At 44.7% G+C, this 16,595-nt stretch overlaps 1 protein-coding gene across 3 annotated transcripts; it reads right to left on the bottom strand.

Annotated features, from left to right (window-relative positions):
- Window positions 1-236: 236 nt before the first annotated feature.
- On the bottom strand, window positions 237-11,244 carry nr1d2b (nuclear receptor subfamily 1, group D, member 2b). 3 transcript variants are annotated; one of them, XM_021572314.2, is made up of 8 exons: window positions 10,635-11,244; window positions 6,683-6,883; window positions 6,432-6,520; window positions 6,015-6,159; window positions 4,057-4,931; window positions 3,585-3,770; window positions 3,158-3,368; window positions 237-1,273 (listed from the first exon to the last, which is right to left on the bottom strand). In XM_021572314.2, the coding sequence occupies exons 1-8, from the start codon at window positions 10,651-10,653 to the stop codon at window positions 1,077-1,079; spliced, it is 1,923 nt and encodes a 640-aa protein (XP_021427989.1). In that variant the 5' UTR covers window positions 10,654-11,244; the 3' UTR covers window positions 237-1,076. The 3 variants fall into 3 exon arrangements, with proteins under 3 accessions (XP_021427989.1, XP_036808892.1, XP_021427990.1); XM_036952997.1 differs by lacking the exon at window positions 10,635-11,244 and adding an exon at window positions 9,997-10,108; XM_021572315.2 differs by lacking the exon at window positions 10,635-11,244 and adding an exon at window positions 9,905-10,016.
- Window positions 11,245-16,595: the final 5,351 nt, after the last annotated feature.

The raw sequence follows: 16,595 nt of genomic DNA, 5'->3' as shown, positions 1-16,595 counted from the left end.
TGGAGAAAAAACCTACAGGATGGTAGCTCTCCAGGAAGAGGGTTGGAGCAAAAACCTACAGGATGGTAGCTCTCCAGGAAGAGGGTTGGAGCAAAAACCTACAGGATGGTAGCTCTCCAGGAAGAGGGTTGGAGCAAAAACCTACAGGATGGTAGCTCTTCAGGAACAGGTTGGAGAAAAAACCTACAGGATGGTAGCTCTCCAGGAAGAGGGTTGGAGCAAAAACCTACAGGATGGTAGCTCTCCAGGAAGAGGGTTGGAGAAAAAACCTACAGGATGGTAGCTCTCCATGAACAAGGTTGGAGCAAAAACCTACAAGGTGGTAGCTCTCTGGGAACAGGGTTGGAGCAAAAACCTACAGGATCGTAGCTCTCCATGAACAAGGTTGGAGCAAAAACCTACAAGGTGGTAGCTCTCTGGGAACAGGGTTGGAGAGCCATGGTGTAAGACCTAAACGAAAAGTGTAAATAATCAAATCACATTTCATATTGCACCAACGATGCAAAAATACACATCTACACAATATTTATAAAAGGTTATTCTCTAAGGGTTGTACAGTTGCAAACTTCCTACACAACACGGACATACAGAAACAAGACAAAGAAACATAATATCTTCCGCTTGTGTCTGAACGTGTGTATTCATGGTTATTACAACAGAAGCCTTTCAGCCTTACAGTACGATAACGTTGAAGTCTTAAGTATTTCCCCTCCCTCCCCTTTGATCTTGACACATTTGCTGACTACTTCAACTTGTTTGTGAAGGGAAAAGATCACGTGAAGTGAGGGGCGTGATGAGGGTTCTCTTGGAGGTCAGGGTTCATAGTTCATTAGTGTAGATGGTCGAGGTGTGTCAAGGTGGGTGGAGAAATGGGCTTTGTGGTCCACAACCACAGGCCTCAGACCCAATGTCCATGGTCATATTCATTAGGGCACACCATAGCAAAAGGTTTTGCAACGGGGGAAAAATTTACAAGCATTTATTATTGGGCAAGTTCATGTGGTACCTCCCCATCTCAGTAAATGTTCCATTTGGTGCCTAATGAATACTCCCCAGGTTCAGAACTTGGTTCTGGTCTAGTGATGGATCTTGAAGGCCAGCAGCTGCTCAGAGTGCATGTTATTAAGGGAGCGCAGTTCGGGCAGTCTGAGGAGCAGCTTGGTGAATATGGCTGACTCGTTGGTGTGGTTCTTAGTGATGAGGCCCTTCAGGTGCCGGATCAGAGTTTCCTGAAGCGCCTCCACAGAGTTCACGTTCTCAATCCCTGAGCGATCTAGAACACAAAAAACCCCGTAGAACTTTATTAGACTTTCTCTGATTACCATTCACAGATGTATGGCTCTATGACAGGAAGCTGGATAGAATATGTTAGTGAGGAAGGAAACATTCACTATAATACAATGCATGCTTTCAAACAACAAACATACTTTAGATAGTTACACTAATCTCTTGGTAAGGAGCCATACAGTACCATAACAACTCACAGTATTAAGTCTGTTTCTATAGGATATAGAATCTATAGTCTAGAAGAAAGTACAGTGGGGCAAAAAACTATTTAGTCAGCCACCAATTGTGCAAGTTCTCCCACTTAAAAGGATGAGAGAGGCCTGTAATTTTCATCATAGGTACACTTCAACTATGACAGACAAAATGAGAAAAAAAATCCAGAATTTCACATTGTAGGATTTTTAATGAATTTATTTGCAAATTATGGTGGAAAATAAGTATTTGGTCAATAACAAAAGTTTCTCAATACTTTGTTATATACCCTTTGTTGGCAATGACAGAGGTCAAACGTTTTCTGTAAGTCTTCACAAGGTTTTCACACACTGTTGCTGGTATTTTGGCCCATTCCTCCATGCAGATCTCCTCTAGAGCAGTGATGTTTTGGGGCTGTTGCTGGGCAACACGGACTTTCAACTCCCTACAAAGATTTTCTATGGGGTTGAGATCTGGAGACTGGCTAGGCCACTCCAGGACCTTGAAACGCCCGGGCGGTGTGTTTGGGATCATTGTCATGCTGAAAGACCCAGCCACGTTTCATCTTCAATGCCCTTGCTGATGGAAGGAGGTTTTCACTCAAAATCTCACGATACATGGCCCCAATCATTCTTTCCTTTACACGAATCAGTCGTCCTGGTCCCTTTGCAGAAAAACAGCCCCAAAGCATGATGTTTCCACCCCCATGCTTCACAGTAGGTATGGTGTTCTTTGGATGCAACTCAGCATTCTTTGTCCTCCAAACATGACGAGTTGAGTTTTTACCAAAAAGTTATATTTTGGTTTCATCTGACCATATGACATTCTCCCAATCTTCTTATGGATCACCCAAATGCTCTCTAGCAAACTTCAGACAGGCCTGGACATGTACTGGCTTAAGCAGGGGGACACGTCTGGCACTGCAGGATTTGAGTCCCTGGCGGCGTAGTGTGTTACTGATGGTAGGCTTTGTTACTTTGGTCCCAGCTCTCTGCAGGCCATTCACTAGGTCCCCCCGTGTGGTTCTGGGATTTTTGCTCACCGTTCTTGTGATCATTTTGACCCCACGGGGTGAGATCTTGCGTGGAGCCCCAGATCGAGGGAGATTATCAGTGGTCTTGTATGTCTTGCATTTCCTAATAATTGCTCCCAGTTGATTTCTTCAAACCAAGCTGCTTACATATTGCAGATTGTCTTCCCAGCCTGGTGCAGGTCTACAATTGTGTTTCTGGTGTCCTTTGACAGCTCTTTGGTCTTGGCCATAGTGGAGTTTGGAGTGTGACTGTTTGAGGTTGTGGTCAGGTGTCTTTTATACTGATAACAAGTTCAAACAGGTGTCATTAATACAGGTAACGAGTGGAGGACAGAGGAGCCTCTTAAAGACGAAGTTACAGGTCTGTGAGAGCCAGAAATCTTGCTTGTTTGTAGGTGACCAAATACTTATTTTCCACCAGAATTTGCTAATAAATTCATTAAAAATCCTACAATGTGATTTTCTGGATTTTTTTCTCTCATTTTGTCTGTTATAGTTGAAGAGTACATATGATGAAAATTACAGGCCTCATCTTTTTAATTGGGAGAACTTGCACAATTGGTGGCTGACTAAATACTTTTTTGCCCCACTGTATATTTAAAAGGGGCAGGAAATATGAATTAAAAGGTCACGTCATGATCCTACCGGCAGAGATGAGGACAACGGTGGTGAACAGGCTCATCTCCTCCTCGCTAAGGCCGAGCCCCATCAGATTTTCACTGAAGTCCATCATGGAGGTCAGGAAGTCGCCGGCGCCCATGGCTCGTAACGCCTCCACGCTGTACTTGGTACCACCCAGGAATGTCACGGTGCGGTCTTTCACATCAAACAGCGACGCAAAACGGACCACTAGCACCTGATGAAGTGACAGCAGACACTAGGTACGTTTGGCTGGATCAACTGCATTTCCATGAGCCATATCAGTTTGTTTTTAATACTGTTTTCATTCACATACATGTGAGAAAGGGGATAAGGAGTAGAGGAGAGAAGGAGAAAAGAAGAGCCTAGGGAAGGAAGACAGAGAAAAACAATGCAATAAAAAGGTTTTAATATACTGTAAGTGAGTCTTCACCTCAAAGGTACCAGCCTTGAGCAGGCTGACCTGGTCGTGTTGGGAGAGGTCGCTAAAGCCTGGGATCCGCTTGGCAAACTCCACCACCTCCCTGACGGCCGGGGTGAAACTGTGGCTGAACTCCTCCCAGATCCCATGGCCTGACTTATGGGGATTCACATAGGGAGATGTGTTCATGGGACACAGCTGAGGATGGAGAGGGGAGAAGGAGGTACATGAAACATATCATTCATATACTTATTTAATGGTGGATAAGTCGAGTTCCCCATATACATTGTGTTATGTTAACACAATCTGAAGGTGTGAGATCAAGTATGGTGTTACACAGGGATCGAATCTTGTACTTCTATTATTTGTAGTTTATGATTTGGGGAGTGTTATACAAATGTAATCAATATATTATACAATAGATTAGCATAGATATTATATTAACTATAATATATCATATAGTCATTGTCCATCTTGGACTCACCAGATGCATCCTGTTGCCCCCGCTCCACAGTGGTCTTGTCAATCCTCCATGGGAGTTGGAGGTGGCCTGGCTAGTGCTGTTGTTGCCTCCATGGTGGGTGTAGGCTGGGAAATAGCCACTAGGGGAGCTGTTGGGCAGTCTGTCTCTGCTGTAGTGACAGTGATTCTGGGTGGGGGGAGTACCTCTGCTGTAGGGGCAATGGCTGGGGGTGGTGGTGTCATCCTCCTGGCAATGGTGCCTGTCAGGGCCCTGAGGCCCAGTGTTGGTGGGCCTCTCCTGAGCCTGGTCGTGGGCCTGAGTGACTGTGAATGAGGCCAGGTCATTCTGCTGGTTCTGGTTCTTCTGCTTCCAGGCCTCCTGCTGGTTCCAGTTCCTCTCCTCTATCCTCTTTCCAGTGTCACTGACACGTTGCTCCTCCCCCGGGGAGGTCGGCTGGGCATCAGCCTGGGACTGGGGGGAGGGGCTACCTTGCTTCTGATTGTACATGAAGGACTCCTGGTGGGCCTGGGTCACAGAGCCAATCCCATCCTCTGACCCGCGGTCTGAACCACTTGGAGACGCCGATATAGGGCTTCGGCTTGTATCCATGGCGACTGCAGACGCTGGGTGATGTTTGGGCTCCTCTGATTGGTTGGACCCGGGGGAAGCGGCGGGAGAGGTGGAGGAAGAGGATGAGCCTAAACCAGAGTCAACATCTTGGGGGCGGGGCTCCCCAGGGCAGGCCGGCACCTGAAGCTGATTGGCCAGGGGGAGGGGTGTGTTGCCGTGGAGCTGGCTGTGTAGCTGGCTGTTGTTCATCATGTTGTTCACGGCACTCTGCATCTCTAGCAGCATTCGCTGCTTCTCACGCTTTGGGATGCGGCCGAAACGCACAGCTATTAGAGGAAAGAGGTAGGAGACCAGGTTTAACCCGGGTGGACACTACACCACTTTCAAAATCCTAACACTTAACAATGTGGCACAGACGGTGGTCACACACTACAAGACTCTTCACTTTGTCGTGAGGATTCTCAATACCACGCTGTCTCGCCAAAACAATGATGTGATTAGATTTAATGTAGCTATGAGCTGTGGCTCAAAGCAGCCTCAAATGTTCAGTCATTCACACATGCCATATAGATTTGAAATATCTAGGAAACATTTTGAATTGAATATCATTGATTGTGAACTTCAGAGCTGTAACAATTTGACACTTTGGCTTTGGTTAAAGGCAAGTACAAACACATACTAATATTAGTTATCGCTCCTGCTACAGAGTCTACACACATTCTGGGTGACGCGAAACAACGTTTCTCACGGGCTTCTTCTCTGGCCAACTCTCATTGGTAATTACTAATCACCGTTCTCAAAACGTGTCATTTCACATCTCACACTACAAGAGCATTGCAGATTTTGTGGCGATAAAATCAAACATGTTTGAAAATAATCGGATGTCTGGAACTGCTCAAAGACGAGATCGGTAGCCTTCACATGAAACGAGCGTCGGTGACGAGATCGGTAGCCTTCACATGAAACGAGCGTAGGCGACGAGATCGGTAGCCTTCACATGAAACGAGCGTCGGTGACGAGATCGGTAGCCTTCACAAGAAACGAGCGTCGGTGACGAGATCGGTAGCCTTCACATGAAACGAGCGTTGGTGACGCAACGATATGGGGATTTTGGCTCTGGTCTCAAAAACTTGTCTCGGCCAGCTAAATCGTGTAGTTTACACCAGGCTTTAATTACCTCCAACACCTCCTATTAAAATGGTCTTTGCTGATGGGTCTGCTAGTCTACAGATAATGACCAAATACTGTCAATCCTTGTTTAAAAATAGAACAAACCGATACTTTTCTTCATCTACTTTTTTCTCAACTACATATTTATGTAACCCACGACAACCCACGAGAACGGTAATAAACCATGTATTATTGTGACAGGAGAGGGGATGTAGTTATAGAAGGTAATAGGAACTTACAGTCCTTGGACATGCCGACCAGCAGACACTTCTTGAAGCGACACTGCTGGCAGCGGTTCCTGTTGATCCTCATGATGGCACAGCTCTCGTTCTTCAGGCACTTCTTATACTGGATGTTCTGCTGGATGCTCCGACGGAAGAAACCCTACAGACACACAGACAGATGGACACACTAGTGAGTGAGTTTGTCGGGAGACTTGCTAGTTCACAGTGCTTTGACAGCAGAACTAGGTCATTAAGAGAGGAGAGAGAGAGAGGCTGTGGTTAAAAATAAGGCAGAAGCATTCTGAGTTTGATGGTTTGACCCTGTTAGGCTACCGTCCCATTATGTCATTGCCCTTGCTCTCTCACCTTAACTATGGCATTGAGGCACAACATTGATTAGGTGTGTGTGTGTGTTTTAGAATGTGTTCTCACCTTGCAGCCCTCACAGGCATGGACCCCATAGTGGAATCCAGATGCAATATCTCCACACACCTTACACAGCAGCACTAGGCCGTTGATTTCTGCAAAAACACAGATGCAAAACATCTCATCAGCACTGATTGACGCAATGCCTCTTTAAATTAAATTCAACAGATTGTATTCATACCCAAAGCCAAGGGTCAATTACTGCAATAGTAACTGAATAGACATTCAAGTTATTGCACAGCAGAGAACCCACTCACTAGTAATGCTGCATTTTGCACTGGTCTTTGCTGTAGTATGGGCCAGTGGGAGACCTGCTGTGGTTAGGGGCGTGTCCACCACATTGCCCTGGCGACAGATGTGGGAGGAGTTGTGTGGCAGGGAAGAGGAGTTGTAGCAGTCGTTTGAGTCACTATGACATGACTCAGGGCTGGAGGAGCTGATGTATGCTATTACACCCCCTAGTGGAGAGACAGACATGATGATTAGGCTGATAATTTAATATAATTAAATAGAACACATATTATACTGTTATCTCTATGGATAGGGCTGGCTGCTGGGGTAGCAGAGGTTCAAGTTGAACAAAGAACAATGATTTTACATGACCTTATAAATAGAGAGTGTTTGAAAGGAATTTGAATTAATGTTGTTTCGGAACATTTTGCAGACCGAAGGGAAGGATCTGGAAATCGTATAGTCCAAAAAATATTCATATTTTGGGTGGGGTGTGTTGAGACTGAGCACTGCAGCAGACAGCCGAGTCTCGTGAGTGAGATCAGACAGAGCAGCATGCGTTGTGACAACCTTTTACCAGTTGTAGGTAGGCTATTTAGATTGTCATTATGGAGACACCCATTTCCAACCCCTTTTCCAGAAAACATTAACATGTTACAACTGATGCTCATCACGAAATAACGGTGACAAAGCCCAGGAAAATGACTTTAGGCACTTGGAGCCCATTAGAAAAAGTTGCTCGGACATTGGTTTAAACTCCATTCTAATGTAGACTGATTATGGAAAACCATTTCAAGCTAAAGGTTTTACGTATGCTCAGTTCTTGGGTCTCCAGCGCTGGACGAGTGGAAATTAAGTGAACTCCCTTGCGTGCTTCTGTTATAGGGAAAAATCCACAATGAAACTGACATGAAATGTGGACAATGATACAGTTGCATCTGTTGGCCATCAATCAGCCTATTCATTTCTATGCCCATGTTGGCTACTGTAGCCTACCATTTTAAACAGATTTGTTGAAATGACAATATCACTGTAGCCAATGCAAATACATTTGTTTCACTTGTGTAGTTTACCTGGAGGTGGCAAACTGATTTAATAAATAGCCTATAATTTATGTTTATTATTGTTGTTGTAGCCATGTGTTATTAAACACTGTCTGCCAAGCATAGGCCTATTCAGTTTACAGCACCAGTCAAAAGTTTGGACCCCTACTCATTCAAGGGTTTCTCTATTTGTACTATTTTCTACATTGTAGATAGTGAAGACATCAAAACCATGAAATAACACATATGGAATTATATAGCAACCAAAAAAAAGTGTTAAACAAATCCAAATATATTTTACATTTTAGATTCTTTAAAGTAGCCACCCTTTGCCTTGATGACAGCGTTGCACACTCCTGGCATTCTCTCAACCAGCTTCATGAGGTAGTCACCTGGAATGCATTTCAATTAACAGGTGTGCCTTGTTAAAAGTTCATTTGTGGAATTTATTTCCTTCTTAATGCGTTTGAGCCAAAGAGTTGTGTAGTGACAAGGTAGGGGTGGTGTACAGCAGATAGCCCAATTTAAAAGCTTCTTCAAGTGCAGTGCCAAAAAACATCAAGCACTATGATGAAACTGGCTCATGAGGACCGCCACAGGAAATAAAGGCTTCAGAGGATAAGTTCATTAAAGTTACCAGCCTCAGAAATTGCATCCCAAATAAATGCTTCACAGAGTTGAAGTAACAGACATCTCTACATCAACTGTTCAGAGGAGACTGTGTATATCAGGCCTTCATGATTGAATTGCTGCAAAGAAACCACTACTAAAGGACACCAATAAGAAGAAGAGACTTGCTTGGGCCAAGAAACACGAGCAATGGACTTTAGACCGGTAGAATTCTGTCCTTTAGTCTGATGAGTCCAAATTTGAGATTTTTGGTGAGAGTATCTGAACGGATGATCTCTGCAGGTGTGATTCCAACTGTGAAGCATGGAGGTGGTGTGATGGTGTGGGAGTGCTTTACAAGAATTAATGAGCCATGAATGAGCCAAGACGGGGATGATTAGGTGGCCATGATGGTATGAAGGCCAGATTGGCAATTTAGCCAGGTCACCGGGGTTAACACCCCTACTCTTACGGTAAGTGCCATGGGATCTTTAGTGACCACAGAGAGTCAGGACACCTGTTTAACGTCCCAACCCGAAAGATGGCACCCTACTACACAAGGCAATGTCCCCAATGACTGCCCTGGGGCTATGGGATATTTGTTTTAGACTAGGAAAGGATGCCTCCTACTGACCCTCCAACACCACTTCCAGCAGCATCTGGTCTCCCATACACAGACCAACCCTGCTTAGCTTCAGAAGCAAGGGTAGTATGCTGCTGGCCTTCTTAGGTTGTTAGAAGTTAATTTGAGATTCCTTCTTAATTTGCTCGATAAAGTTATGGAAAAAGGGTTTATTGGCTAAATGTGGCAGCTCTCTTGCTGAGAAAAACATTTTTTAGCTAGTTTTTAGGCCTCGTGGGCAGGTTGAGTTGTCTTTGGGCAAGACATTTCAAATAGACCTGGCAACCCTGTGCAGAGTGGCTCTCAGCCAGGAAGAGAGGCCGACCACCCGCCCAGTCTAACCGCTCTGTTTTATCACCCCCCTTTTTTCAGATCAGGCTGACCTCGTTTCTCTTCCTACATTCTGGTTAGATAACACCCCTGTTACCTAATGCCAGTTTCAGCATGGTGTGTGGAGAATAGCCTGGCTACACTTCAACTCACACGGCTCAAGAGGGAAGCTCAACGTCATTCAATCAAGAAGCAGGGTCAGGGCCAACATTGCCAGATTGCTTCATGAAGCAAGCGATTAATGCCTGCCAAATGTTGCGTGGCCCTTATGGTACTAAATTAAATGTAATTTGTCACATGCGCCGAATATAACAGGTGTAGTAGACCTTACAGTGAAATGCTTACTTACAAGCCCTTAACCAACAACGCAGTTTTAAGAAAATACCTCAAAATGTAAGCGATAAGAATAACAAATAATTAAAGAGCAGCAGTAAATAACAATAGTGGGGCTATATACAGGGGGTAGCGGTACAGAGTCAATGTAATTGATGTGTTCATGAGTTGGTCGTCTGTAAGTTCCTTGTTGATTACAGAAGTTTCAGCAAATTCTAAAATAATCTCAATTGCCACAGCTGCCCTCTTTTCAACATTCATAAAGCACAAGAAATCCCATAGCAAACACATTCCAAATAAGGGTGACTTACATTATGAATAGATGATTAGGTTGTGAAACTCTTGGCCAATCAATTATAATTTTACTAGACTGACGAAGTTCATTTTGGGAACCCGCCCCTACCTGGAACGGACATGTTTTCCCGAGAAACCCAGTGGTAGAAAACTGGGTCAGTTTACATTGCTGCAACCCTATAACTGCATGCAGTTTCACGTGTATCCACACCAACTCGCAGTGCATTATCTTTGGCAGAATTATGCAATATTTACGTCACAGCACTTCTCCACCAACCAGAGGACGCAAGGGGGCATTTAAAGAAGGAAGTATACACGTCACAGCGCCCCTCAGCCAATCAGAGAGATCGTATACAGAGTCGCACATGGCTAACGACCCGGGCATGTGAGAAAAGGGACCTGCAACACTGTTCCAGCATACCGATACTAAAATAACAACACCTTCAATGGCACTCCTAACCCACTTTAACACAGTTTTAATTAAGGCTCATTACAGTAAGAAAAATCTAACATGTATGAGCAGTTCACTGTAATACATTTAGCTTATGTTTTAATTCAAAACATCACAAAACTCTTCAAAATTCTGACAAGTAGCCTGTTAAAGTTGTATAATTAATCTAGGTTGTGGTCTAATGAAATACACTATCAAGATGCAAAGTCAAACGGTTAAACTGTAGACACTAAAATAGGCTAGAGGCCTACACATACATCTTTCTAAACGTATTGAGCAGAATATGATCGTTTTACCTGCTTTTGTAGATTCCATGTGCTCTGACTTCTGAAATCCCCCTATTTGGACCTTTAGTCTGATGACGTGTTTCTTATCTTGTTTTCACCAACTTTTTACGTCACTGGATGATGTTTTCGATCAATGAATTGAAGAGTTCAGAAAATAGTCGGCAAATGCACGTAGGCCTACTAGTTTCAGAGATGACAGCAATCGCTCAACAGCAACTGTTGCTAATCAGATTGATTTCCCGTCGTGATAGTTGACGATCACAAACGTTCCAAGCAATTGACGTAAACTAAACTGTATCTGTTTGGTTGAAAACACGCCCCGAATCAAACAATAGATTGTAGCCAATTGTTTCGCTACAGAATGAATCGAACGTTCGGAATCCCGTATATTTTTCTTTTTCGTAGAGCGCTCAAAAAAGCTGTCCGTCTGATGTCTCTTTTCTGAAGGCTAAAGATATGCCTAAGCATATTAATAGCTACAGCATACAAATTTGTATTTTCTCGAAGGAAACGATAGCTCTGATAGCAAAGAGTAGAACGTTATTATTCGCTGGAAGACGGTTCCGAGTTGAGCTCTCGACTCGAGCTGCTATTCTTCTTCTTTGGTGGGGTTTATCGGCGGTTGGCATCAAACGTTTTGGTGCATTACCGCCATCTACTGTACTGGAGTGTGGGCCAGAGACAGGGAGAAACTCGAATCAAATTGTATTTGTCACATACACATGGTTAGTAGATGTTAATGCGAGTGTGTAGCGAAATGCTGGGCTTCTAGTTCCCGACGATGCAGTAATATCTAACAAGTAATATAACAAATTCACAAAACTACCTTATACACACAAATGTAAAGGGGTGAATAAGAATATGTACATATAAATATATGGATGAGCGATGGCCATGCGGCACAGGCAAGATGCAGATGGTATAGAACGGTATATACATAGGAGATGAATAATGTGGGATATGTAAACATTATTAAAGTGGTGTATTTAAAGTGACACCTTTATTAAGTCCATTTATTAAATTGGCCAGAGATTGAGTCTGTATAATGGCAGCAGCCTCTCTATGTTAGTGATGGCAGTTTAACAGTCTGATGGCCTTGAGATAGAAGCTATTTTTTACTCTCTCGGTCCCAGCTTTGATGCACCTGTACTGACCTCGCCTTCTGGATGATAGCGGGGTGAACAGACAGTGGCTCGGGTGGTTGTTGTCCTTGATGATCTTTTTGGCCTTCCTGTGACATCGGGTGCTGTGGGTGTCCTGGAGGGCCGGTAGTTGGCCCCCGTGATGCGTTGTGCAGACCGTACTACCCTCTGGAGAGCCTTGCGGTTGAGGGCGGTGCAGTTGCCGTACCAGGCAGTGATACAACCCGACAGGATGCTCTCAATTGTGCATCTGTAAATGTTTGTGAGTGTTTCTTCACCCTCCTGAGGTTGAAGACACGCTGTTGGGCCTTCTTTACCACGCTGTCTGTCTGGGTGGACCATTTCATTCAGTTTGTCCGTGATGTGTACGCTGAGGAACTTAAATCTTTCCACCTCCTCCACTACTGTCCTGTCGATGGGGGGTGCTCCCTCTGCTGTTTCCTGAAGTCCACGATCATCTCCTTTATTTTGTTGACGTTGAGTGAGAGGTTATTTTCCTGACACCACACTCCAAGGGCTCTCACCTCCTCCCTGTAGGCCGTCTCGTCGTTGTTGGTAATCAAGCCTACCACTGTAGTGTCATCTGCAAACTTGATGGTTGAGTTGGAAGCGTGCATGGCCACGCAGTCATGGGTGAACAAAGAGTACAGGAGAGGGCTGAGAACGCACCGTTGTGGGGCCCTAGTGTTGAGGATCAGCGGGGTGGAGATGTTGTTTCCTACCTTCACCACTTGGGGGGGCGGCCCGTCAGAAAGTCCAGGATCCAGTTGCATAGGGCGGGGTGCCGACCCAGGGTCTCGAACTTAATGACGAGTTAAGGAACAATGGTGGCCATCTTGAAGCATGTGGGGACAACCGACTGGGATAGGGATTGATTGAATATGTCAGTAAACACACCAGCCAGCTGGTCTGCGCATGCCCTGAGGACATGGCTAGGGATGCCGTCTGGGCCGGCAGCCTTGCAAGGGTTAACATGTTTAAATGTTTAATCACTTTGGCCAGGGAGAAGGAGAGCCCACAGGCTTTGGTAGCGGGCCGTGTCAGTGGCACTGTATTGTCCTCAAATCAAGCAAATAAATTGTCTGGGAGCAAGACGCCGATGTCCGTGACGGGGCTGGTTTTCTTTTTGAAATCCGTGATTGACTGTAGACCCTGCCACATATGTCTCGTGTTTGAGCCGTTGAATTGCGACTCTACTTTGTCCCTATACTGACACTTTGCTTGTTTGATTGCCTTGCAGAGGGAACAGCTACACTGTTGTAATTGGTCATATTTCCAATCGCCTTGCCATGATTAAAAGCAGTGGTTCACGCTTTCAGTTTTGCGCGAATGCTGCCATCAATCCACAGTTTCTGGTTAGGAAAGGTTTTAATAGTCACAGTGGGTACGACATCTCTGATGCACTTGCTAATAAACTCGCACACCGAGTCAGCGTACACATCAATGTTGTTGTCTGAGGCTATCTGGAACATATCCCTGTCCACGTGATCGAAGCAATCTTGAAGCGTGGAATCCGATTGGTCAGGCCAGCGTTGGATAGACCTGAGCACGGGCGTTTCCTGTTTTAGATTCTGTCTATAGGTCGGGAGCAACAAAATGGAGTCATGGTCAGATTTGCCGAAGGCAGGGCAGGGGAGGGCTTCGTATGCATTGCGGAAGTTAGAGTAGCAATGATCCAGAATGCTACCAGCTCGTGTCGCGCATTCGATATGCTGATAGAATTTAGGAAGACTTGTTCTCAGTTTAGCTTTGTTAAAATCTCCAGATACAATAAATGCAGCCCCAGGATGTATGGTTTCCAGTTTCCAGAGTCCAGTGAATTACGGCTGTGATTATAATCAAAGAGAATTCTCTTGGAAGATAATGCGATCGGCATTTGATTGTAAGGAATTCTAGGTCAGGTGAACAAAAGGACTTGAGTTCCTGTATGTTGTTGTAATTACACCATGAGTTGTCAATCATAAGGCATACACCCCCACCTTTCTTCTTACCAGAGATGTTTCTGTTTCGGCGCGATGCATGAAGAAACCAGGTGGCTGTACCGACTCTGACAACATATCCTGAGTGAGCCATGTTTCCTTGAAACAGAGAATGTCATAATCTCTGGCACCAAATCCTACCTGCCAGCACTGTTGCTCTTAATTTTTAAATATTTTTTATATTTGAGACTATACTACTCAATACAGTCTTTACTCTAATTTCCTGTACCCCTTTCTCCCCCCGATCTCAGCCTCTCTTTGCCCACCTTGTACATGCTCCACGCCATGTTTCCTGGCAATAATCACACTTTCCTGTTGGATGCTTTCCTATCACATTTAAGGTCTTATTCAACTAGCCTACACTCTCACTGTGGCCTAAATTTAAACATTTAGGGCAGATAGGCAATGTTAGGAGAAAGGGGATCCTCATGTCCAAGATGTGAGGCAGAGGCCAAAGAGAGGGGAGGCAACGTGAGGGCAGAAACATTCAGAATGACACACACACATAACAGCTTGTTTTTTAAATTCAGGAACAAGGGCAAAATGTAGATATTTGGGTGTAGGTCTGCATGTGTTTGAAACACATGCATCTAAGTAGACATCGCATCAAGCAAATCACAGCTATCACAGATGAGATCTGTACACTAGTGTTTTCATATAGCTAACCAAGGAGAAAAATTATGAAGCAGTTGTCCTGTGTGACATCAATGAAATAGAGTAGTTATGTTACCTTATCCTCTGTTCCTGAATCCATGTACTTTGGTTGAACGGAGATGAACCACATTTATCCAGCAGTACCGCCTGTCTCAGAACAGGTCAAACTGACTCTGACATGAGCTGTTTCACCATATCTCCCACACACTTCCTTGTCATAGTTGTCGACAAGAATAATGTGTCTACTTAGCTTTTCAACCAAGGTCAGTACAAGAACGAGGAGAGACATTTAAGTAGAATGAAGACATTCGACAACTCTCAGAGGACAATGGACGTTCACTTCAAATACAACAGTAACACATTGATTTGATTAAGAGAATATGAAGTTCGTTTTGCAGATTTTCTGCATCATTTAGTTGTCTGACAGACATGGTAATCACTACCCCACCGTACCAAGCAGCCTTCATGGGTTTGGTGCAGCCATATCCCAAGGCAGACCTGTCCTGACCAGCTCCCATTCCCCTGGTTTCTTCTGCTACCACCCTGAAAAAAATAGAGAACAGAGAAGCCCATGCCTTCCTCACCCATTCTCCAGTTTCGGTGGAATTTTGGTCACCAGGTCACAGATCATGGGCGACCTAAACACTGCCGTCCTCTTTCCCCATCTAAATGTGTGTAATAACAATGGGCCTGGCAGAAATGTGAGAAAGTTCTATAAATGACCATTGTTCTCTAACTCAACCCCCTTGCTGCTCTAGTGTTTGAGTCCTTCCAGACAGTGTATAGTCTTTGAAGTATTGTCTTTACTTAGAACAGAGTAATGGTGCAACAGAAGATTAAGGGGGCGGGCAGTACTTCATATAGTTACTTTACTATTTAGCTGTAAACTTGTGCTTTACGTTGAGCAGACTAATGTGTTATTTAAGGTGTTTTTAGTCTAACTTAAAATTTTTCCAGTTGAGATGTTATAATTAATCTGCCACTTAGCCCATCAGTATACTACACCATACATTGTCAGTTGAGTGAAAAATATATTTTATCAAATGAGAAAACTATGCTTTCTTCAGATTTTCCCTTCTGACCTGGGACTCAAACCAGCCATCCTCCAGATCACATCAAACTCATTCCACAGAGGGCCAAGTTTGTGCAGGTTTTCGATCCACCCTTGAACTTGATTAAGGTCACTAATTAGTAAGGAACCCCTAACCTGGTTGTTTAGGTCTTAAGTGCAAGAAAAACCTGTACACTCAGCCCCCAGTGAAATAAGTTTGACACTCCTGCTCCAGATGCTGTTACACTTCTTCAACTTCTCGGTTGGGGGAGAAGCTATCGTCCCGTAGGCTCACTCCAACCCTGTTCCTGGAGAGCTATCGTCCTGTAGGTTCACTCCAACCCCGTTCCTGGAGAGCTATTGTCCTGTAGGCTCACTCCAACCCTTTCCTGGAGAGCTATCGTCCTGTAGGCTCACTCCAACCCCGTTCCTGGAGAGCTATCGTCCTGTAGGCTCACTCCAACCCCGTTCCTGGAGAGCTATCGTCCTGTAGGCTCACTCCAACCCCGTTCATGGAGAGCTATAGTCCTGTAGGTTCACTCCAACCCCGTTCATGGAGAGCTATAGTCCTGTAGGTTCACTCCAACCCCGTTCCTGGAGAGCTATCGTCCTGTAGGTTCACTCCAACCCGTTGTAAGCAACCCAATAATTAGATGTGCTAGACCAGAGTTGGAGAAAACTTACAGGACAACAGCTCTCCAGGAACAGGGGTTGAGCCCTGTTCTGACAGTATTTCCTAAACTCAGTCCTGCCCCCCACTGCACGTTTTGGTTTTTGCCCTAAAATTACATAGCCGATTCAAATTAAATCTAGCTTTGATTATTTTAAATCAGGCATTTAGTGCTAGGGCAAACACCAAAACGCACACCTAGGGGAGGACCCAGGACAGTTTGAGAAACTCTGCGCCTGCCATATCAGACCGAAATAGATAACTTTTATATGTGACCTTTCCTGGTGATCCTGGAGTGTAGACACAACACCAAGAGTAGTTTCACTGTTTGACTAGTGGTCCTTAGTGCCAACAGTCAACCCCCCAGGTTACTTAAACTATTATCCCCAAAAACATTGTTAAACCATTCCCAGAGCCCTCAGACTTAAAGCCAGTTCCACTGCATTCCCCCCCTATCCAGGGACTGACTGGGAG

This window comes from Oncorhynchus mykiss, chromosome 18 (genome assembly GCF_013265735.2).
Source record: "Oncorhynchus mykiss isolate Arlee chromosome 18, USDA_OmykA_1.1, whole genome shotgun sequence".
Taxonomy (NCBI): Eukaryota; Metazoa; Chordata; class Actinopteri; order Salmoniformes; family Salmonidae; genus Oncorhynchus; species Oncorhynchus mykiss.
This window is presented reverse-complemented; position numbering and strand designations above follow the sequence as displayed.